Source organism: Anser anser (assembly GCF_964211835.1).
Source record: "Anser anser genome assembly, chromosome: 15".
Taxonomy (NCBI): Eukaryota; Metazoa; Chordata; class Aves; order Anseriformes; family Anatidae; genus Anser; species Anser anser.
In genome coordinates, this window is record NC_139736.1 from 17,183,834 (window position 1) to 17,207,197 (window position 23,364).

Consider the following 23,364-nt stretch of genomic DNA (forward strand, 5'->3'; position numbering starts at 1 on the left):
AGTAGCTGTGTCACACCTACCTTCAGAGGTCCTTGCATTTCATCTACAGCACATTCGAGACGTTTCTTTGCGGTTTCCAAGGCTTGGGTCTCTCTCAGCAGACACTCTAGCTCATAGACAAGCTCAGATCTCCAGAAATCAATGTTGGAGATCCTCTCTCCCAGGTTTCTTCTACTGTCTTCTTGCATCTCATAAGTCAATTGGTCCTTATCTTGCATCAGTCGCACTGAATCCGTGTTCAGCCTACCAGCCCAGTACCTGGAGGCTTCGGAGCCTTTTAATTGAACCATGTTTGCATGGTGCCAGTCACGAGTGCTGTAGCGGGAGTGCAGGGCAGACCGTAATGTGGGCAGAACGGTAGGTGGCCGCCCAGCAGGATTAAATGGCTCATCAGAGCTGGGAGGGATCGAAATCACTTTGTGAAGCAGACTGGGCCTCCAGGAGCTGAGGTGGCGGTAGCCCGGTAGGTAGTAGGACTGGTAGGTGTCCTTGGTGGTGCTGGTGGGGGCCGGGTCCGGGAACAGGCAGCTCTTCTTCATGCCGCAGTAGCTGGCTACCTGTGTGGTCCCCAGAAACTCCATCCTGCACGGGGCTCAGGCAGCCGCCCTCAGGCTGTCCCCAAATGGTGGGCTGCTTCTCAGGGCTGTCCCCAACTGGTGCTGTTCTCCGGGCCACCCGACGCCTTGTGACACAGCGGTGGTGTCACAGGGTTCCAAGGGCCTTCACACCTCCCGGTGTTCTCCTGCCATCCTGTAAGAATATTTGGCAAAGAGGGATTTGCTGAAGGCTCACTCCAGATAGGCCTCTGGGCTTGCCTTCACTGAGCTTGCCTCAGTGAAATGAAATTTCAGTTTTACTTCCTAGTGGTTCGCAGCTATCCGTCACTCATGGCAGCAGGGACAAGCCTGAACCAAAACACATTCTCTGGGTGTTGTCTCTCATGACTTTCTAGTGATGTCTGCAGATGGTTTGGTCCATCTGCAACCAAAAAGCACATATAAATATCTTGGGCTTTGCTCTTCCCTTCAACTGTGTTCATTTTCCGTAAGTACAAAAGCTGGAGAGCCCTTCCTCTTCTCATGATTTTTCTCAAATTATAAATGTTATGTAACTTGTCAGAGAAATTACTTTTCTAATTTTTCCTTTCAGGCTTCTGGTCAGTTTTGCAAAGAAATCCAGTGCTCTAAGACTGCATTATCACCCATCTTCTGTGCCAAGGATTTTGAACATAAATAATGATTTGCAGTTAGGCACTCTATTTCACTATCCTAAGAGTCCTTCAATCAGCACAGCTTTCTTCTAGGTCAAAGGCAAAACAGTTGCTGCCATTTCTCCTTCTCCAGATACATAACTATGAATCGGCTTGCTACATTTTTTTTTAGAATGTGGGAAAATAATATATATATGTATTTATATGTATTACATTGCAGTATATCTTGTCTCAGAAAGCTAGAACTGCATTACACCTTAGCTAAAAAACAGTAGAGGTAATTTCAAGTAAATGGTCACTATAAGTTAAATATATCTTCTCATGAAGTTTAGAATACATACAAATGTAAGTGCTAACTGTAGGGAGGTGAGATTCAGGCAGCAGAACCTCACAGCCTGGCTGGGCACTGCATCAGTGTGCCTCAACAGCAAAGGATTGATACACAAATGCTCACATGTAAAAAACTTTCCTCTTGCAATAATGGATGGAAATAATTCTCAGCAGCTGCCCAGGAGGGTGAAGTTAATCCTGAGCATGAGAGACTGCAAGAGCACTGGCAGAGTTCAGCACTGAGTTCAGCCTGACTCAAACTCTCTAAAGCCTAGCTGTTGCCCAGTGCAATTCCTTTTTCTGGGGAATGCTTTTTATAATCTTGAGAACAGGGAATGGTCTGTTGACCCCAAAAGAAAAAGACTTGAACATGTTCCTCATTTTAAAATGTGGAAAGTCCTGCTGACATCAGTAAATCTAATCCACATGTTTGAAAGGTAGCACAGACCTAAAGCACTCTGTTGAGCTGTGGTCTAAACCAAGCCAACTTTTTCAGAGGGAAGGCCAGTTTCTCCCAGTCCAGACATTTGAATTTGCTTAAACACTTGGATCCATTTCCTCGTTTTTGTCATTAGTTTCCCACAGAAGATAATTACAGAGCAGTAAATACAGAAGTTCTGCACATATCAAGTTATGATGAGCATTTACCTGAATAAGTATCCATGAAAGGGAAAATGTGTAACAGACTATTCAGTAATAACTGGAACCAGAGGCCAAACTTCACAAATACCTTAACTTAAACGTACTTTAAAACCTTTTTCATGGTTTATATTATCTGTAGGTGGACAGTTATTTAGAATGGTGTTTGGTTGTTGTTTATTTTTTCCCAGAATGTTCCTACCAAAAAATTTGCAGTTGTCGAAGTGAAGAGTGTTCATAAAGAGGTAACTTTGCAGTATTTTTCTCTCAAAAGGTCCAGTTTGCTGGTACCTTCCCAGCTATTACCAGATGCTTTTATCTATATACTATTTTTCTAAGGTGAGACCACCTTAAATGTTAACTATTGTATGTTAAAACAATCAAGTTTATTCAAATACTTGAGACTCCAGACTGTGTTCAGATCAGAAAAAGTCAATTTTTACAGGACCTTCAACCAAAACAATGGAAGGAGGCTTTGTGAGCAGAAAGTGTGTTGATTTACTCACAGTTCATGCAAAACCACTTCACAGACCTGCCTTTCCCTCAAGTTTGGGTTGCTATTAGTGGTGTTTAAACCGGAAATTGTCGGCTTCTTCACGGGAGCAAGCAACACTTTAAGGAAAGTAACCATACAATATAAGACTGTTTCAAGGCTTACATTTGTTATATGCATTTCCACGAGGAAAACTGAAAACTTCTTTAAAGGGCATGTACGTATTGACTTGTGGAAAACGGACTCCACAATCAATAAGATTGTAAAGTAGGTATGTTTATTCAGCGCTGGGCAGCACGGGGGGTAGTCCCACCAAAATCGTGCGCACCTGACGCGGCAACTTGCCATGGTTATCTGCAGCAAAGAGTTACATATGCATGAAGTTTCACAATACGCCTATATGTTAGTAATAGAAGATGAAATAATACAATATTGCTTAATGTGTTACATTTGCGATGTACTGTTCCGGGGCTGCGCTTGGAAGATAAAAAATATATGTGCAAGGATAGCATGGGAGAATGCACCGATTCATGATGAGGAGTAAGGAGGACTAAAAGAATGCTCAGTTTGCAAGACATCTAGATAACTGGGGCCTCTTGGACCCTGGGAACTGGATCAATCCAACCTTGCGGTTTGGACTGAGACCGAGGGCTCAGAGAGCATGCGTAAGAAGAAAAGGTTAAAAAGTTCAACTCTGATGAAGACATCTTACTTCATCCCGACGACCACCCGGACGACCACCAGAGAGTAATATGCAAGCGCAGAAGGACTGATAAGATAATTAGCATGCGAAGCGGGGCTAGGCAGAGCTAGGAAATTAATATGCATAGATGTGTTGTGAAACTTAATGCACATGTAATATTTTAGGAGATAAAAGAGAACTGAGTGAACAAATAGGACGAAGTTAGATTTGGGCAGGCATGCCCCTAACTTCCGGCGCCTAATAAAGCACCTTCATATAATCACTTTGTGGATTATGTATCTTCATAAACGCTAACATATACATATTCATAACCTGTCCCTGCTTCATATTAAAATTAGTTCCAAGGAGTCATTTCAATAAACTCCTCCCATCTGCATTTGCACAGTGTCTCCTGGTGGTGGTTGTCGGGGGTCATGGGGATGAAGGTTGATGACTCTTCCTCGTCACCGCTAGTTGACCTCTTGTCTTTGCACAGACTCAGTTGCTCCTTGGCTCTTGTCCACCCGCAGGACCAGTTTCTGCCAGTTTCTTAAGATAGGCTCACACTCTTATTAAGAGACTGACCTTCGTAAGGGGCCCAAGGCTTCTTGCTTTAGTTAATTTGCACAATGCACCATAGTTAGCAAAGACACTAAGTAGCATCCTAGTTTAATGCTGTCAGTGCTCTATCTCTACTTGATAAGATTCTCTTAACTCCCTCTCTCAGTATTGCTTGCATTTTTTCCAAGCAAATTGGTTGCACTATTTCAAGTCTTATTCAGAAGGTTTAACTTGTGCAAAACCACAAATTTTACTCATGTTACTACTTTCAGATGGCTGCTGCTGCATCTACAATGGCTGGGGCTCTGCACTGTTTTAGTTAAAATAGCATTGCAAGAACTGTGTACATAGGTAACGGAAAAAAAATGAAGAGAAGGTAAAAAGATTGTCAAAGAAACATTTTCCTTCTCGTGAGACTAAAAACGGTTCTGTTGTTTAATGTTCATCTCTATTTAGATCGCAAGCCCTTGGGGGCAGGAATTGTTTTTTGCTGAATGTGAAATTACCCTATTAGGGATTCTCTGCTGGTATCCGTAGGGGACTCAGCTTTACAGCTGCAGTTTCCACAACTTTTAGGCAGGTGAAGTGTTGGCTTACCGTGGGTTGACGAGCGGCACAAGGAATAGTCACCACTGCTTGAAGCCTGCACTCCAGCACTACAGTTTTGACCTGATGTGTGGCTGGACCATGCTGAGAAACACCTGGGGGAGGCAGACAGGGGCAGCTGTCATGATAAGGTGCTGGTAACAAGGCCCAGACTGCACCACAGACAGGTGCATGCTTCCTTGGTTTGGGGATTTAGTAACCTTTACTTACAAACACAGCGGTTATCTGACTGCTACAAGCTCATGGGCCAAAACGAGGTAGAAAAATCTTGCAAATGAGTGCGCCCATTAAATTAATGGGAATGAATTGTGTAACAGCAAGGAACGGAAATAAACATATTCAAAACTGGTACGAAACACGGCAGTGGCATTATTTTATTGAAGCGATAATCTCAGAGCTGTATAACCTGAGAGGAAAGCATGGCGCATTTATTGCCGCGTAACGCCCCCTCCCCGCTGCACGGTGTCGGTGGCAGCACCTCCCCCTTCGGAGCGCGGCTCCTCCGGGGCACGGCCGGCGCCAGGCGGGTGGCAGCGGGGCGCCGAGCTCCGTTTGGGGCCCTTTCGGGCGGCCAGCGCGGGCTCCAGCACGGACAGCAGCGCCCCTGTGCCGGGCCGCCCCTCAGGGGTTCGTCCCCTCAGCCCCGCACCTCCCCTGAGGGGCTCGGCTCCGCCCTCCCGCGCGTGCGCCCCGCTTCAGCACCGCCCCTGCGGCGCCCGGCGGATGTGACGCGCAGCGGGCGCCATGGCGGACGCGGCGGGCGGGCCGCAGCCGGAGGGTGAGGGACGCAGCGCGTGGTCCGGGGCTGTGACCGCCGCCGGTGCCCGCACCCCAGCTCTCCTTGTCCGTTGCAGACTGCCCGGGGACCGGCAGCGCCCAGGCGGGCCGGGCCGCCGCCTGCCAGGGATGCCCCAACCAGAAGCTGTGCGCTGCCGGCGCCACCGGCCCGGACCCGGGTGAGGGAGGCCCTGAGGGGGCGGGGGGGGGGGCGGGGGCGGGGCGGGGGCGGGGCTGGGGCTCACAGCGCGAAGGGCGGGGCTCACAGCGCGAAGGGCGGGGCTCACCGTGCGAAGGGCGGGGCTAGTAGTGGCTGACCGCGGCCGTGCCGCCCCGCAGCGGAGGCGGCGGCGCTGCGGGAGCGGCTGCGGTGCGTGAAGCACGTGGTGCTGGTGCTGTCCGGCAAGGGCGGCGTGGGCAAGAGCACCTTCAGCGCCATCCTGGCCCACGGGCTGGCGGCGGACGAGAGCAAGCAGGTGGGTGGCGCCGGGCGCCCCAGGGCCGAGTCCCGGGCTGCAGGAAGGGCTGTGGCTGCCCCTGCCGCTGCTCCCCGGGGCTTTGGCCGGGCCCGCCGCGCAGAGGTTTCCCCTCCCCGACCCGGCCCTCGAAAGCGGCCCCGTGCCAGCTTGTTCCCAGCGGGCTGCGGTGCTTTGTTTTCCAGGTTGCTCTGCTGGACATAGACATCTGTGGGCCGTCGATCCCGAAGATGATGGGTCTGGAAGGCGAGCAGGTATGTTTGTGTTGCTTCTGTAGGGAGAGCTCAAACGTCTGGTTGAAAAGCATTCCCATTTTCTCATCCGCGTTCCAGTTTTACATAGATTGAAGGCTTAATGTTTACTGGGAAACATGTGGCAGTGGGCAGGGAAATGAGATGAGTGAGTTTGGCATGATTTAGTTTGTGAAAGAGTTGTCTGCTTTTCAGTTCTGCAAACCATCTTTTGCTCCATATCTACCACATATCCATGAGCAGTTAACTTCAGTAATGTAGGCCTGATGCTCTTTACCAACCTGGAATATTTCATATAAATACATAAAATCACAGGGGAATTTTCTGCAGAAGAATTAAGCAGTTCACTTACTAATGGAGATCTGGCCTTTCTGCACTGTTTAATTCAATTGTTCCAAAGAAGTGGCATTGCTCCCATGGGCAGGATATCTGTTTATCCAGTTTTGACTTAGGTTCATCCTCTGTGTAACTTCTACATTTTTTTCTAACGTAGCTTTGTATGTATCACTTCAATTTTCAGGTTCATCAGAGTGGATCTGGATGGTCACCAGTGGTAAGTTGGTGCAGCTGTTTTAAAATGAGTTTGCCCTGTGGATTTGCACTGTGTTCTAAGGAGTGAAAGGATGGGGAGAAGCAGAGGATACTTATTCTATTAATTCTTTTCTTAATTACATACACAAATTCTAAAGAATCTGGCTATACGCTATATAGATCAGTGTTAAATTTCTTTTGTTAATCATAATAATACTGTATTTTTAAAATAGCTTTATTACTGTATTTCTGTTGCTTATTGGTTTTTCTGCTATGCTATTGGCAATAAATATTGGCTACTTGATATTTGTATTTGACTGTTATGCAGCTGTACAGTATGCTAACCTTTCAGCGATGGACAGAAAGTATTGTACACCCCCAAAAAAAATCATTGCTCTTCACAAAACGCAGGGAAAGTGCCAGGTGTGGTGGTTTGTTAGTTTCTAAAGACCACATTCAGTGTGTGTTCTGCTAAAAAGACAGCTTGATGCTGAGAGGGAGAGCTGCTTTTATCCTTACACTGCTCCCAGGGTTTCCATCAAACACTGTAAAACTTAGTAAAACTAGTTTTTTGTCAATCTATGAATGTAGTTGGTGAGAGTTGCAGAAAAACCCACGCAGTCTTTAAAGCTGTTTGTTAAAAGGGTAGAACAAGGTTCTCTGCCTTTGTTTTTTAATGTCTTTTTCCCCCCTCAAGCAGCTTTTTCTATAAGACTGTTTAGAGTTGGTTTCTCTGCTCTTTCTCTACTGTTCGGTATTCTCTACTAAGTTTCTCTTCTATTTTAGTATGTTGAAGAAAACTTAGGTGTCATGTCAGTGGGGTTCTTGCTCGGTAGTCCTGATGATGCTGTCATCTGGAGAGGACCAAAAAAAAATGGTACGTATAAAGCGTTTTCAGCAATAATCTATGTAGTTAAAAGACTGAATATCAGATGATGAACTTACTTGTCTAATAGCATAAATAGCATAATATAGCAGGGTACAACAAAAGAAAAAGCAGTAAATAATTCAGTTACACCAGTGGCTAATGTTGTTTCATGGTTTTGTAAATTGTAATACCTTCTAACTTCATCGAATGAATATGTTCAGCTTAAAAAAGTAGGTCATAAAAGGTCTGCGCTCATTATGAATCTGTAGTAACAGAGACAGATTTTAGTTTTGCAAAAGAAATTATTTTTATAAGTCCCACTTCTAGTTGCTTTTTCCTGTCAAGACAATGAATGATAGGAGCAGAATCTATCTAATTGTTGAAACAATTGTAAAATGATTGACAAGAAGGTAAAACCAAATGAAAACAAATGGAATGCTTTGCTGAAATTTACTCAAACCTCACTAATAATAAATGCTGTAATGGTCCACGATTCCTCAGCGTCAGATGCTTTAGTTGTGGTGTGATAAATTACAAAATACGTTGACTGAGAAGAATTATTTCAAAATTGGAAATGTATAGAAGTGTTTTTTTTGTGATGTTCACTACATACATAGAACTGCATCACTCTGAAGACAAATGTACAGCTCCAAGCATTTTATTTTCTTGTCATACGTGAAGGTAACTAAGTAACCTTTAACTAAGTAGATTAGTTTGAGTCAGTTTTTGCATGGGCGTATTTTTTTTAAGCTTTGGCAAAGTAAGCATTTCTGTACTTAAATCGGCTGTAGTCAGAAGAATCTGAATACGCAGAATCCAGCATTCGAAGTAGACTCTAAACCTTGAAATATACGAAGTTGGGTGTTTTTTTTTTTTTCTTCTTTTTCATTGCACATTCTAATCCTTTCTTTTAGGGTTGATCAAGCAATTTCTTCGCGATGTGGACTGGGGTGAAATTGACTACCTAATAATAGATACACCTCCAGGAACGTCAGACGAACACTTGTCTATTGTGCAGTATCTCGGTGCATCACATGTAGATGGCGCTGTTATAATCACTACCCCTCAGGTAACAGAACTTAAATTTCCATTGATTGAAACATCATGGCAGTCCCTTGATTTAGAATCTGTATTTAACTTCAGAGAAAGGATGGTACAAAATCTGAGGGAATTGATTGACCCTGTGCCTACAGGTGGCTGCTTTATGAGTTAGACGCCGTACTCCACTGAGGCATCCATCTGAATGAGCCACTAAACCACGTATCTGTTCACTGTCAAAAGCTGTTGTGATCTGAAGCGTGAAGTGAAATGCAGTATTTCACTTTCTTCTTCAAGATTAGAGTTGGCATAGCTGGGAATTTGTAATTTACTCACCAATAGCTTAATGTACAGAAGTCAGAATGTTCAGAAGTCAGTAAGAAGTTTAGTATTTAAGTGATAAGATGTGCACTGTCTGAGAGCACACGAAGTGCTGCCTCCAGACTGCACAGTACTAGGCCTTTGCATAAGTCAGAGGGAGTAGAGGAAAGTCACACAGACTTACAATCTCAAGGAAAACTTGATTTGCAAATGGAAAGTAGGCACATTTCTGTGATGCGTGTTCTTAGAAGAAAAATCTGACCATGGAGAGCTGAAACTTAAAAGATATCAAATTCAAACATAGGTTTTAATCCCTGGTTTGGAAAAGAAACAGGAGATAAAACTAGAAGAAAACACCAAGTATTTTCACAACACTTGAAAGAATATAAAATGTAAAGGAAATGGAATGCTGAGGACAATACCAGATAGGCGTTGAGGAAAGGAGAATGAAAAAAGGAGAGCTAATTGAGGTCAGGCATATATGCAAAAACTCTGAGGGGATGATAAGCTATTTAAAATGTGACTTGAAAAAAGTAAGTGTAAGCCTAGTGGTTCTTGTCTTTCTCTGCTGTTGACAATGCCAAGGATCTTTCTGTAAACTGAACATGTGAGAAAGTTCCATTTTAAAGAACTAGCAATTCAAGATGAACATGAGATAAAATATATGTATGGGTGAATCTACACTAGAGTAAAGTCAGCTTCCAAAATAAAACCACGTTCAGTAGGCTAGAACAGTTTTAGCCTGTTCTACTGTTATTCGGAGATTTTTTTTGCTGGACTACATAGTACAGGTTTATGTTCTTCAAAATATGAAGAGACAGTAATAACTGATTATAAACTTTAACATAGCTCTAAGGATTAACTTAGTAGCTTCAGCATCAAAATATTACAGTCAAAGTAGCAGTGTTTTCTAATATTTGTAGGAATTATCACTTCAGGATGTTCGGAAGGAGATCAACTTCTGTCATAAAGTGAAACTGCCAATCATAGGTGTTGTGGAAAATATGAGTGGCTTTATATGTCCAAAATGTAAGGTAAGGCTAGCTGTATCTTACAGCACTTCTTTATCTTGATGTTGTTTGCATATAAAACATTTCTCCAAAAATGCCGTGTTCTCTGAATTGCAGTATTTTAACTCATGCTTTCCTAGAATGAATCTCAGATCTTTCCCCCGACTACTGGAGGTGCAGAGAAAATGTGCCAGAACTTAAATGTTTCCCTCCTGGGTAAAGTGCCTCTAGATCCTCAAATAGGTAAAGTTACCATGTTGCACTACATTTAAAACAAGTTGTTCATCTTGTACTGAATTTATTACTGGAAAGCCTGACTTAGACACTGGTAAATTATAACATTAAACGTTTTGTCTCTTGGGTAAATAGCTGCTTTCAGATAGAATGGTTATTTGAATCAAAAATTACTGGAAGTGCGACACGGCATGGTGTAAAAAGAGAAAAGTGCTAGGATAATTTACTTAACCTGAAATTTCATCTTGATAAAGATTATATCATGTATCTTTTCAGCTGTATAATTGTATTCTAAGTACACTGTGTCTTTCTCTTCAGTGTAATTACGTGAAAGTGCAGAATTAATAAATTCGTAACTACTACCAAGAATAACATCTTGTAAATATTACGCACTAAAATTAGTGCTTTACCCACTGTTACTGGCATGACTCAGATTCTCTTGTGGATTGTGGGATGGCTTGGTTCTTTACTCACCACCTATTAGAAATTAACGCTTGATTTAATGGCATAAGGAACAGATCGGTACTTCCAAAATAACGACTGAAATTTTCTATTGATAGTGTTCCTTTGTAAAGCTAAGCCATTATATTACTGACACAATGACTTAGAAGGAATAGATCAAGTGGCTCATTGGAAGGGTATAACTTCTAGTGGGATGAAGTTTAAAATAAGACAAGTTCTTTTTTAATTTTTCTCTTGGTATGTTTTCATGTTTTTCCCTGTCCTTCAAGGAAAAAGTTGTGACAAAGGTCAGTCTTTCTTGTCTGAAGCACCTGAGTCTCCAGCTACATCATCTTACAGGAACATCATTCAGAGTAAGTCTGGAAATCTCTCTTCAAGTGAATCCTTTCCATTCTGAGCGTTTCCTTTGGCAATGCGTAAAAGTGCTAAACAAAATTATGTTATTCTGCCACATACAATTAAAACAAGCACGGTACATATGTATAGCAATTCTGAAAGTAACGTACACAAGTACAATGCTTATTTTTGTTCATCAGTTATAATAGGCTTATAAAGCAATAACTAAATTGTATTTAATAACCAGTTTAAATGTTTAGTGTAAGTCATTAATTTTCAGAAAAGGTGTATATGCTTGCTCTCAAGCAGTTCTTCAGCGGGCCTGTTGAGAGGAGCTTACTGAGTAAGATACAGCTGGCTAATTATTGCCTTCACTCTGATTGTAATTACACAAAAAAAAAACCCATACAAAAACTACCTTAAGAGCAGACGACATACAGTTTTTAAAATACCAACAGTTGGGAAAATTCCTAAGGCCCTTTAGTGCTGATTAAGGCCTAACCTGTGATATTTGTACTGAATGGAGACAGGCTGATCCCTGATATGCAACTGAGATGTTACTTATATTACTTTCTCCCTTGTCTCTCCAGGAATTCAGGAATACTGTGATCAACATACTCAAGAAGAAAAGATTATCTAATTATGAGTGAAGTAAAAATGTATTTCATGTGTAATTATAGAAAAGTAACTTATGCCTTGATTTAATAGAAGGAATGTATTCTTTTTGTATTTTGCAAATAAATTCTTATAATTAATGTCTTTGCCTTAGGTTTTTATTTCCATCATTTAAGATTCTGGAAGTTCACAGGCATCTCAAAGCTTGCTATAGTTTAAAAAAAACACAACTGTACATCTATGTTACAAAGGTGTAATCTGAATCCAGTGTCACCATACTAGTAACCTGAATATGAAGTTGACTTTTGAAAACATCTGTATGCAAGATTTTATTCACACAGTTGAACATAAAATACGTTTCACTGATGTAGGGATGTTGTATCTGAAGAATCTAATAAGCATGTGTAGTAGGCTTTGCCCTACCCTCTGCACTGGGATTAATTGTAACGCCCACTTTCTTACTGCAAAACATCCCATAAGTATCTTTTTCCTTTCCGTATAAAAGATCTGTATTTTGAGTAGAATTGTTGAAGTGATGTCTTTTTTTATTATTGGCATCAGTTTTAAAATAAAAACCTGCTAGAGTTTAGGCAGCTATGATTACAGTATAAATACAATATTTTATTACAGGTATTGAATAAAATAAATGTATTTTAATTACTTAACTGTGGCTGCTCCACACAAGTACACTGTGAACTTGCTGCAAGATTTTTTTCTTCTACTAGATCTTAAGCCTGAATACAAAAAAAAAATTAAATTTGGTTTCTTAAATAACCAAGTGGCCCTTTATGATTGTAATTCCTCTTTTTACTGCAGAATCAACTCTGAGAACAGAGTTATGAGAGTTATGAGAGTGTACAAGAGGAAAAGGTAATTTCGTTTTATTAACTGTAGTTTGAAAAACAAGTGATCGTTGTCTTTTGACTATATTCTAATTCTCAGTTAGGATAACCCAATAGTTTCAGGTTAGTTCACAGTTTTTTTCTCAAGGACATGTCTGCTCATAAAAGTTCTGTATAAACCACAAGCACTGTTCTCATGCCTGTGCAAACTGCCTTTTGGTGAAAGTCTTATTTTGAAATAAGTAGAGTCTTTAACAAAGGCTATAAACCTTTCTGTCTGAAGACACAAATGACAAAATCATTATTTCATGCAGGTATAATTCTAGAAGAGCTTCACTTCAGTAACTTAATATGAAAAACAGCTTTCATAAATCAGTATTTTTACCGGTTGTCTTTTTATTATTTCCTTAAATGACTATCTAGTGCCTGTCTTTCCATGTTCTTCAATGCAGTCGTCTGAAATTCTTGTCTGTCCTACAGAATGAACACAGGAAAGGCGGATGTCACCATAGCACAGTATGCAGGAATCATAAACAGGGAAAAGGCTGGTGGAAGCCTCAGGGTTTAAGACTGCTCTTCCATTTGTATGTATCCATATTGTAACACCTAGGCATTACAATACCTCAGAAGGCATCATACTGAAGGTTTAACTTAGAGGAAATTCTTCATGGGCCTTGCAAGCAGCTCAGTTGTGAAGCTTCAGCAAGGCTCCTGAATACAGAGCAGACTGCCATGGGGTACAGCCCCTCTGCGAGAGTGCACAAGAATTGCTTATTGGAGAATCAAGGTAGCCCTGTCAGAAGCTACACTAGGAACTAATACCAGGAAAAGCCAAAACCAACAGCGTGAGGCAGGTCGGCATTTGATACCTCATGGTTTATAGCTGATGGTCCAGCTTGGTACTTACTCTTGGGAACATCTGCTGTGACAAAAAACCTCGAAGTTATTCTGCTGATGCTTTTTTGTCCCCCTAATTTGCAGTGGATGTATCCATATAAATTAGCAGTTTGAAGGGAGATCCCAGCTATCACGAGAGCCTGTGGACAAACAAAAGATTGGCTGGGACAAATATACTGCCATATATGTAGACTATGCATAGAATATATATGCATGCACATATATGTATGTATACTCTATACATACAGGCTGTAAGAAAGGAATATCCCTTCAAATAATGAAAGACCTTAAAAGAGATCCAACCGTACTAAACACTGTAGTCCCTTTCTGCAAAATGTCTTTTTTATCAAAACTGTGCAGCTTTTTTTTTTTTCCTGGCTCAGGTCATTCTGCATTTTGAAAAACTTCATTACTTTCTGAAGAGCACCTATCCAAAAAAGCACCTATTTGACCAATTGCGTAATCATTTAATCTTTGAAACCTGATCGTATCTAAGAGCTTCACATCCAAACACACAGCAAGCCTGCAGACACATTTAGCTGCCAAATGCCTTACGACACACAAGTAAGATCCTATAACTTGCAGATTTACAAATAGCATCAATAGATGTGAATCAATATCCATCGTTAGCAGGCAGTGTAAATGAGTAGGTCCTTTCATGATGCTAGAGGCTTAGCAGCAGGCAAAATCCAATTAATTAACTGGTAAAATAATGTTTTTCTTAATTTCCTGGAAGCTGTCAAATTTTCATTTGGGTAACATGGTTTTACAAGCACCTGAACAACCTGCATCTTCTGTGCTAGCTCAGGTTCCTTCTCCAGCTAGCTCTTTGCTTAGCAAACAATCTGTTTTTCAAAACTAAAGGTGGAGCTGTGAAGGAAGACAGCTGGTTTAATTTTAACTATTGTTTGTATAGTTATGCCATTTGGGGCATTAGAAAGCAGTTAATGATTTGCAATAGATTCATACCCGTTATCTGAATTTCCTGTTTCATTTACTAACAAAATGTAATCTCGGCTATTATTTGTTCTGTAGCAGCAGGTATGCAAGACGCTTTATATCTTTTAAAAATTAATAATAAAATTGTACTTTGCACAGTTCAGAACTTGACGAAATGTATTCTATGGTGATTATGCAAGCACAATTGAAAAGTTTACAGAGGAAAACAAAGATTTCATAGACAAAGCATCAGCATAATGTAATATATGGGGTACAATTTCTATTTAGGAAAATGTAATGCTTTGCTTTTTGTAGAATAGATGACTTATAAATACAATAATTATAAACTATATATCTCAATTTATCAAGATTTTTAAGTGCTGTGATACTGGTTCTTTCAAAAGGGAATGATACCAGAAATCTAAAATCCTTACTTTTAAGAGCTTAAGAGACATTCAAGTCCCGAGGAGATGTGAAAACCTGAAAGCCAGCACTTTTGGTTCACTTTTTGTTCTCTCCTACTAGTCTCCTTTGACGGCAATAAAGAAGTTGGAGAAAAGTAAGATGCTACAGTTAAAAATGAGGCAGCAATTCTGTCAACTACCTAAGATGCTTTACTGGAGATAAATGAAGTAGTTGACAGCTGATAACCTAGTAAAAGTGAGGCTAAAAATGATCCATTCTGGAGTGCAGGGCTTGCCTGCAGAAAACTCTGACTCCTTGAAGCTGTTAGGGGGATTTCTGTAATGTTGGAGATTTTGGTACAGATTGTTGCAAAACTACAGATCTGGGTTTTCCCTCAATTAACATTACTTGTCAGCTGTAGCTCATTCAGTAATGCCAGACTTACCAGCCATTTCAGCTTCAGGGAGAACAAGGTGCTGAAGAAAAATACAATCCATATGACTGGACAGATAATGAGGCCAAGCCAAAAGATTCGAGCTTCAGCTTCAGTTGAGGCAGCTATTGTAGACACCTAGCAAGAAAATTACTGAAACTTTTAGTCACAAAGACAAAACCCATAATAAGTAACAAATCAGTGGAGGAGGAGGAATGGACAAATCTACTTGTTTACCCAAATTTCATTTATTACATGCATACAGACAGGGTGGTTTCAATAGGAAGAGAAGTCACTGATGCGAAATTTTCTGCCCGCTGTCCTACTGTACATGATAGTATTTTCTTTTCAAAATGCACTGTTTTCCTTTTCCTGTTCTCACTTAAATGAGATAATCCATTCCTTTTGTAAAAGGTAGTTGCCACTAATGCTACAGATTAATAATATTTTATAGTCAAAAGTTCTATATGCTAACCATTACTTTTAAACTTCAGAAAGACTAAGTTAAATTTGGTATTAGATTCAAACTTTACCAAGGGCTCAGAGAAGCGTGAAACAGAAGACAGTGTTACAAGCTGAACTTCAGTGTGAGTATTTTGCAGTCTGAGGAGTAGTTTTGTGACTTGTGCCATGATCACAAGTCAAAAGCATTGGGAAAAAAATCAGTGTAGTATCAGAAAAAAACTATAATATCTAATGTGGCAATGAGTATCTATACCAAGTGCTAACAAGCAAACTTTAAAGATCCGCACAGGATTGATCATTTGGTTCCAGTTCAGACAATTAAATTCTCATAAAAGTGTCCATTTCTACACATTTTATAAAAGCACACATAGCTTAATTTAAACCTGGTGTGATGCTTAGTTTTATGTTATGTAAACTAATAGTTCAGTCTTGCTTATGAAGTCCATTGATATTTGATAAATTAAGACATGTAGCTTCAAAATGCCTAACACTACTGTTGGGCACCACAGCAACTGCTGGCACCTCTCTGAAGGGGGCATCATTCAAGGTGCTCTATTTGCGTTCTTCAGGGAGAGCAAAAGCCTCAAGGCAGGCTGAAAAAAAAAATAAAAAAAGGTTGTGGATTTCTTCTAGTCAGTACAACTCAAAAGGATCACTGTTAGCTCCAAGCACTTAAGAGAAACTAAGCAAAGATTTGCTCAGAAGGTTTTGATCCTTCCTGGGAGAACAGAATTCAGAATCACACACCAAACATCAGGCCACTCAACCATCACCAGTGCTACCTTCTGAAATACGAGCTTCTCAGCAGGAAAGGAAAACTCCGTGGAGTTTGAAAACTGAAAAGACTCTTAGTTCAGTACCTAGAGTTCTCCCTCTGAAAATAAGATTCATCCGTCCATCCCATGTTAGACAGATGGTGGTATCCAGCAAACGTGGTTAAGCTACTCTGTTGCGCCAAAGAAAATCCTGGAAGATGCATTAATTAGCAAGTGTCTAATTTTTCAAAATACACTCTAAACCAGTGATGTTGGAGAGATCCAGAGAATAATGTTGGTCTGTGCCTTCACAGAATTACAGAAAAAGAAAGATGTTCTGAGTCAGTAAAAGAGCTTCATCACCTGTATCCAGAACTGACAAATTACCCAGTAGGGTATTAGCACGAACTAATGCAGGGGAATAAAAATCTCAGTGCACCTAAGAACTCCACACCTAAAAGAACTAATTAACTTGATGAGCAAGATTACAAAAGGCTGCAGCCCCCTAAAAAAGAAAAAAAAATAACTCTAGGTGGAACTTCTGTCCCAGTAGCAGTGCACCAGGAATTGGCTGCTTGTTATTGGTGACTTGGAATATTTCTAAGCAAATCCACTCCCTAGAGGAAGAGATTTCAAAAAGCTGCCAGAGGACTGGGAAGGGAGGTGGGGACTCTGGAAAGTAAGATGATTGTGTGTATTCCGGGACTTGTAAATGATAAAGCAGTTACGGACAAGCCATGACCAAAGTACAGGCCACTCTAATTACATGCTATACTATGATTTTCATGTTTATCAAACTATTTGCTACAAGTTTTGGAAGGCTTGAGCCCATACGAGTGAGTTGACTTTGTACTCTTAGGCTGGAATTAGCAAACTGCAATAAGCGAACTAGGGAACATGCTTACTCATTTTACGGTAATATTGCAGTCAGGAGGTCATCTCATGAACACCCTTGCTTTTAAGATCTAAGAAAGTTCTTGCTTACTGCCGCAGATCAACAAAACTAAGATACTCTAAAGGTCTTCTAGCTTCTCTGCTTTCCTGCAGACCTTCCTGTATTCCCAGTTTCACGTGGCTTACAGGCAGAAAGCTGGCATCACTTAGCTTCTTACTGGCGTGCAGCCATGCTGCCTGCTGGGCTGCGGCTGGGCTCCAGACCTGCACCTTCAGTGTTTTATGCTGGGCTCTGCACCTGGGGTGTGTGCACAGCTGGGTCTGTGAGAAAGGGATGTCCCAGTCAGCAGCACTTCAAGTGCTGTTCTACAAGCCTCTTGCCTCAATGGGATTTTGGACAATGTTAGGAAACCAACATGAAAACTGTTTAATCTTGACCTTGGAGGCACTGCCAAGTGCCACTTGGTAGTTGGGTTTTTGTTTGTCTTTTTTTGCTCAGGGTGTTGGGCAAGCACTAGCAGTGTTGGAATGCGTTGTGATACAGGTACTACAGCCCAGCATATTCCCTGAGCATGAATAAAACTTAAAAAAAAACTTTTAAAAACTGAATTTGAACTATTCAGCCTTGCTTTCAACCTAGCTCTTCCCTGAAGAGAATTCCCTTTTGTAATTAACTAAGGGAAGATGTGTTTATTACAAGGTGTTCTCACTTGAAATTAAAATAGAACTACCAGAAATGTCATATATAGAACCACGATATGAATATTTATTCTGCTGATGAGTATGATATGAGTTGCAAGACCTCTGCTGAGTATTTCCAGGAACTGACAACCTGGTGTGCTTGCAGCTGAATACTTGCTTTATCTTCTAAAGAAACTAGATATTGAGCATTTTTGTAACAGTTGCTTTTTTGTTCCTTTATTGGAATTAGTATGGGCTTTACAAGCTTTCATACGCACTCTTGTTTGTCCCGAACCTATTTTTGTTATCATTCTTACCCTTCTTGCTTCAAATACCCAGTGGCTTTTTCCGTCTTCATCAATCTGGTTCCACCAACGTAAACCAACCAGGAGTCTTCCTGTCACATTCTAGTGACACAGTTATTTGCATTAACCAGGTGCGCAATTTACTTGTCAGACAACATTTAAAATTAAGACAAATGTCTTTAAAAAAAAATAATTTTATCAAATAGTAAATTTAGTTCTAAAAGCTATGTCAACTTGTGCACAACAGTCACTAACGATGGATGAGTTAATAAAAATCAGAGGCCTGTTCTCCTCATGTGATAAGTAGCGCAGTAACATTGATTTAGGTAAGAAATTATACGACGTGCCCTTTCAAAGTCAGTATCTTGGAGAAGCCTCTGATAAATTCTTAGTAAGAGAGGAGAACACCAAACAAAACCATTTAGGGAAAATGAAAGATTAATTATAAGCAAGTTTGGAATCAAGCAAATTAAGACAATATTTTTGTGCCTGGATGAATACTATAATTTTTCAGGATGCCCGAGAAATAAGTGCTTCACTTCAGTGCAGAAGCATCATTCTGTTTTGAACCCCTGGGGATTCAAGGCTGGCCTGACCAAGCTGCCTGCCCATGGTGAGGGCACTGCTGCTTCAGCTGGGCTCCCGGCAGCGTCATGCAGCTCCTGCATGCTGGCAGCGAGGCACAGAATTGCAGCTTTGGGCACCCTTGGGCATCCATCACTGAAAGCTAGTTTTAATTTATTTTTTCTAAGAGGGAAAGTATACAGACAAATCTGCCTATGGCAAGGCAACTTGCTCACCATGTGTAACTTATATCAGTGACTAAAGATACGTAAAAGTCTTCAATAAAATGTGTCAGACATGTTTAATAGATCTACAGATCAGTGTTTTTGTCACTCTTCAGTACACATCTTCCTTATCATTTTCATTTAATGGCACATAATACTTTCAAAGGTAATTACTGTTCAGGGTCATCTTACCTTAACTGACCAGAAGTCAAAGGATAGAAGGAGGAGAATAGTGACAAAACAGGCAACAAAGCTGTTGCTGAACCAGTCACAGAACAAGTAGGTAATAATAGCACTCACTCGGAAAAACAGGTGGAAAAAGGTGGCCAGTGGGTGCCTGGAAAAACAACAGAGAGCACTTAGGAAGTTATGGGACAAGAAGGGAAGTTTTATACTTGCTAACAATGCAGTATAACACAGCTAGTTCTAGTCTGTAACGGTATCTCCATTTGTATCTGCTGTTATTTCATATGTTGATGTATTACCAAAGTGATAATTCTTCCAATAACTAATCTCCAATCAACAGCTAAAAGATGTGTTGTTCATGATAAAACTTCCTCCAAGATGGCACAAAATCTGCATTCTTTCATCCATTTCTTTGGTAGTGCATGAAGGAATCTAGTGGTTGCATTCACCACTGCACTCCGAACTCCGTATTTCATGAAATCAACCAGTGTAGAATTGAGACAGATCTCATGCCTTTCAGAAGTATTTTGAAAACAGGAATGGGAACTCTGAAGTTTAAAAAAAAATCAAAACAAAAGATATAGCATAAGACAAAATGAATCTTAGTATGCAGTGACTGAGAACGTGTCCTTTCACAGAGGAAGTACAATTAAGGAAGTTTATAGTTCTTTTGAATGAATGTCCATTAACTTTGTTAGATATTTGTGCTTTCCTTATCAAACAATTCTGTCTATTATGAAATAAAGGGAAACTTTGGAACAAGAACTATACAGAACTGAATTTTGGCCTGTACAGTAAGACACAGGTTTTGAGGAAAGCTGCAATAAATGCAGTAAATTGTAACATGCCAGGTACAAAAGCTTGTACTGTACAGTTGTTCCTGTAAATTAGTTTAAAATGACAATTAACCAGATTAATTAAATGGACATTCCATTTAAGTAACTTCTTCCTTTAAAACTGGAATTAATAAAATGTTTTCCAAATAACTTTTCCATCAGTGATGCCCCTCTACATCTTTAAACAATTAATAGTATGGCCCAAGCCACAATTAATTTTAACAATTCTATTTATTACATTAAAAATTAAATTAAATAAAAATTAAAAATGCTGCATATATACAATAATTATAATTCTTCATAAAATTGAAATATAATTACATTTAAATTAGAATTAATGTTTATATCTTTATTGGAATGTTATTCCTGTGTGCCTGTTCTAGAAATTAGCTAGCCTATAATGGAAACGTTGTGCTCGTAGTAGTAAACGTGCTTGCCTGGGCAAGCAAGAACGACACGCAGCTGAAGTTTACATTTACTCCTTCCCGATCATGCCCACACTAACCTCAAACTTTCCAAAAACTACTTCTGACTTAAAAACTAAACATGTGACATTTGAAGTGAAAGGAGCTTTATTTGACCCAAGCAGATGGGTGGGTGGGGGGAGCGGAGGGAGTCCTGTGAACTCTCAAACCCAGACACGACCTTGCTATCTCAAACAGGACACAAGAGTTGCATGAATGGTATGTTTTAGCAATAAAAGCTATTTGGAGAAGTCACAGTGCTTTATTTTGGAAGTCAGATGATGAGTTACTGTTGAATACTGATGAATTACAGAATGAATCTGTTCTGATGTCAGACTTTGAAGACTGTTTACTGAGAAAGTCTGTGAGCAAGAGGCCTGCAGTTATTACAACCCTAAATGCTTTACTGAGCCTGTAGAACATATCTCAACAGCCAAGGAACCAGTGCTGTGGACCTCAGGAACTCAGACAAATGCTTCAGTGCAGTTTCACTTCATGCAGGCTCTAGGCTGGTCCCACTGACTGACCCTGTGGCTGGTGTGCGCAAGATGCCCTGGAGTTGTATTTTCCAGTTTAGTCTCATTCGTTCATGTGCTCCAAGTCTGCACCACAACACAAATCAAAACACAAACCTGCATCTAAACCGTGGGCTGCCGCTAATGCACTGAAAACAAAGCAGTTCTGGCCATGTTAACTGTGGCTGGTTCATCAAGCAGGTGCCCTGCTGCGAAGTCCAACGCAGTGGAAGGGCTGAAAGGCTTCAGCAGACACTAGTAAAACTGAGTGATTGTACTGTGAAGCTGCACAGTTGGTTGTGTACCTCAGATGTCCAGTCTTAACAGCTCTTATTTTACTTTGTTTATGCATGCAAGAATATTAATGGTGTAATGGACCGCAGTGATCTGGGGTAAGGTAGAAGGAGGGAGTAATAGAAATTTCAGCTGATCATGTGCAGTAGTGATGTGTACGTGTGACATATATTGGTCTTAAACTAAAAAAGGATAGGTTTAGACTAGACATTAGGAGATTCTTCACTGTAAGGGCAGTGAGGCACTGGAACAGGTTGCCCAGGGAAGTTGTGGGTGCCCCATCCCTGAAGGTGTTCAAGGCCAGGCTGGATGGGGCCTTGGCCAACCTGATCTAGTGGGTAGCATCCCTGTCCATGGCAGGGGGTTTGAGTTAGGTGATCCGTAAGGTCCCTTCCAACCCGAGCCATTCTATGATATGCCTGTGGCACGCACCTGTCTTCTCAACAGCCTTTGGGGGGACATCCTTCTGTAGCTCCGTATGGGACAAAAGTGGGGTCCCCAGCTGCAGGCAGCTCACCCCGAGGGTGTTGGGTCTCTGTGGCTTTCCCAGGTAAGAGCTACACACATGTCATATTCCAGGCATCACCATCCCTTGGTGGGAAGAGCTGCTGCTTCCACCCAAAACAACCGCTCCCGCTCAGCGGGGCGCACAGCGCAGTCCCAGAGCTCACTGCCGGGGACGAGGGAGCCCTCCTGCCGCCCCGCAGCGCGGCGGCTGCCCGGCCCCGAGCAGAAGGCGGCTGCCATGGGCCGGGGCGGCCCCCTCAGGCCTCGGGCCTCCCCGCCCGGCGCTCGGGTGCTGCCTCACGCGCCCCCCCCCCCCCCCCCGCCCCGGGAAGGGGCCGCTCCGGTCCCCCGCCGTTACCTGATTTGGGCTTTCCGCAGCGCCAGCTCCTCCTCGCCGCCCAAGTCCAGCGACACGTCCTCGGTGTCGTCCCCCAGCGCCTGTGGCGGGGACCCCCACAGCGCGCCCGGCAGCGGCGAGGGGAGGCCGGGCCGCGCAGCCCCCGCCTGCTTCATCCTCCGGGCGGGGGGGTTCAAGGAAAAGGACCCGGCCGCGGCCTGTTCGGGGCCCAGGGGTTGGGCTGGAGCCGGGGGAACTGCCCGCAGCCCCGCACGGACACCCCTGGAGGGGCCCGGGGCTGCCGCCCCTTCCCCGGGCAGCGGCCTGGCCGCGCCGCCGGGGAGGTGGGCCTGGGAGATGAGGGTGCTGCGGGCACCGCCAGCGTAACGGGGGGGCTCGGCCTTTGGTAAAAGGTTAGGGAAGAACTGCGGGATGTGCTTTGAATTGCAGGTGGATGGCGCAGCGGTAAAGGACAAGTGGAAGGAGACAGCGATAGCGGCAGCGGGAAGCCTTCGGGAAGGTCGATGACTGGGGGAAGTAGCACGGTGAAGTGAGGCATCAAGGAAACAACTCGGGCAGGAAAGTGTGAAGTGAAGGATCAAGGAAGAGCTGATACATCAGTCATTTGTAGATCTCACTAGCGTTACGTAAGCCTGCAAATGACAGCGTAGTAGGCTTCTCTGAAATATCTAACCGAAACAGAGTGTATATTTTTAGTAAGTACAGAAGCTGCCAAAGTGAACATTTAAAAATATTAATTGCAAAGTAGTTCTGTGTAAGCACTATTATTAGAGCAAGACTATACCTAATGCATCAGAAAATCTGCCAGAGCTGTTTTCAGTAGGATTTGCAATTAACACAAATTATAGGGGGGAAAGGTGTATTTTATAAGCAATGGTGTTCATATGGTGGTAGCTATATTTTGACCTTGGTAGCCTTAAAACAACACTTTACAGTGTGTCAGTAAGTACACCAGACTCGTACTAAAAAACTTGGGCGGTCTGTAACTGGGTGGATAGCCTACAACATTAAAATATTTAGGTAGGTGTCCACTCCCAAAGAAGAGAGAGTTAATCTCTTTGAGATCTGTCATGAGATACAGTTATTAAATAATTCTGTACATACCTGAAGTTGACACATAGTTCACTTACTGTACCAACAGGCACTATGGTTTATGAGAATGTGGTTTTATGAGAATTAGCAGCAACTTAAACAGAGCCAGCTTCTAACTCAGAAGCAGCTCCGGAACTGCAGTTACAGGTATTCAGTATTTGCATTTCTAGTTCTATTCTATTCTAGCCAATTCAGTATTATAGCCAATACTAATTCAGTCCTAGCAGTATTCTCTGGAAAGCTCTGTTAAATTACATTCTGTGATTAT

General features: G+C 41.9%; 3 protein-coding genes across 5 annotated transcripts in view; 1 reads left to right on the forward strand and 2 right to left on the reverse strand.

Annotated features, from left to right (window-relative positions):
* The window catches only part of TEKT5 (tektin 5), a 34,400-nt gene extending 29,531 nt beyond the window's left edge, over positions 1-4,869 (reverse strand). The window contains exons 1-3 of one of the 2 annotated variants that reach the window (XM_083799842.1): positions 4,732-4,869; positions 4,513-4,616; positions 21-750 (exon numbers count right to left, since the gene is read on the reverse strand). In XM_083799842.1, coding sequence (XP_083655968.1) covers positions 21-581 — 561 coding nt within the window. In that variant the 5' untranslated portion in view covers positions 582-750; positions 4,513-4,616; positions 4,732-4,869. Of the gene's footprint in view, positions 1-20; positions 4,617-4,731 lie in introns of both variants that reach the window. The other variant, XM_083799841.1, reaches the window with a different exon arrangement.
* On the forward strand, positions 4,800-11,580 carry NUBP1 (NUBP iron-sulfur cluster assembly factor 1, cytosolic). The gene is given in 12 exon segments (XM_083799881.1): positions 4,800-5,258; positions 5,260-5,299; positions 5,376-5,477; positions 5,638-5,774; positions 5,960-6,028; positions 6,546-6,578; positions 7,343-7,433; positions 8,339-8,493; positions 9,707-9,817; positions 9,934-10,036; positions 10,759-10,842; positions 11,416-11,580. Coding segments are annotated over 12 exon segments (1,293 nt in total). The 5' UTR covers positions 4,800-4,940; the 3' UTR covers positions 11,466-11,580.
* Positions 11,581-12,660: 1,080 nt separating this feature from the next.
* TVP23A (trans-golgi network vesicle protein 23 homolog A) lies at positions 12,661-22,437 on the reverse strand. 2 transcript variants are annotated; one of them, XM_083799893.1, is made up of 6 exons: positions 22,005-22,437; positions 19,145-19,181; positions 18,069-18,158; positions 14,969-15,094; positions 13,190-13,319; positions 12,661-12,756 (listed from the first exon to the last, which is right to left on the reverse strand). In XM_083799893.1, the coding sequence occupies exons 1-6, from the start codon at positions 22,157-22,159 to the stop codon at positions 12,698-12,700; spliced, it is 597 nt and encodes a 198-aa protein (XP_083656019.1). In that variant the 5' UTR covers positions 22,160-22,437; the 3' UTR covers positions 12,661-12,697. The 2 variants fall into 2 exon arrangements, with proteins under 2 accessions (XP_083656019.1, XP_083656018.1); XM_083799892.1 differs by having other exon boundaries at positions 19,037-19,181.
* Between the last annotated feature and the right edge of the window lie 927 nt (positions 22,438-23,364).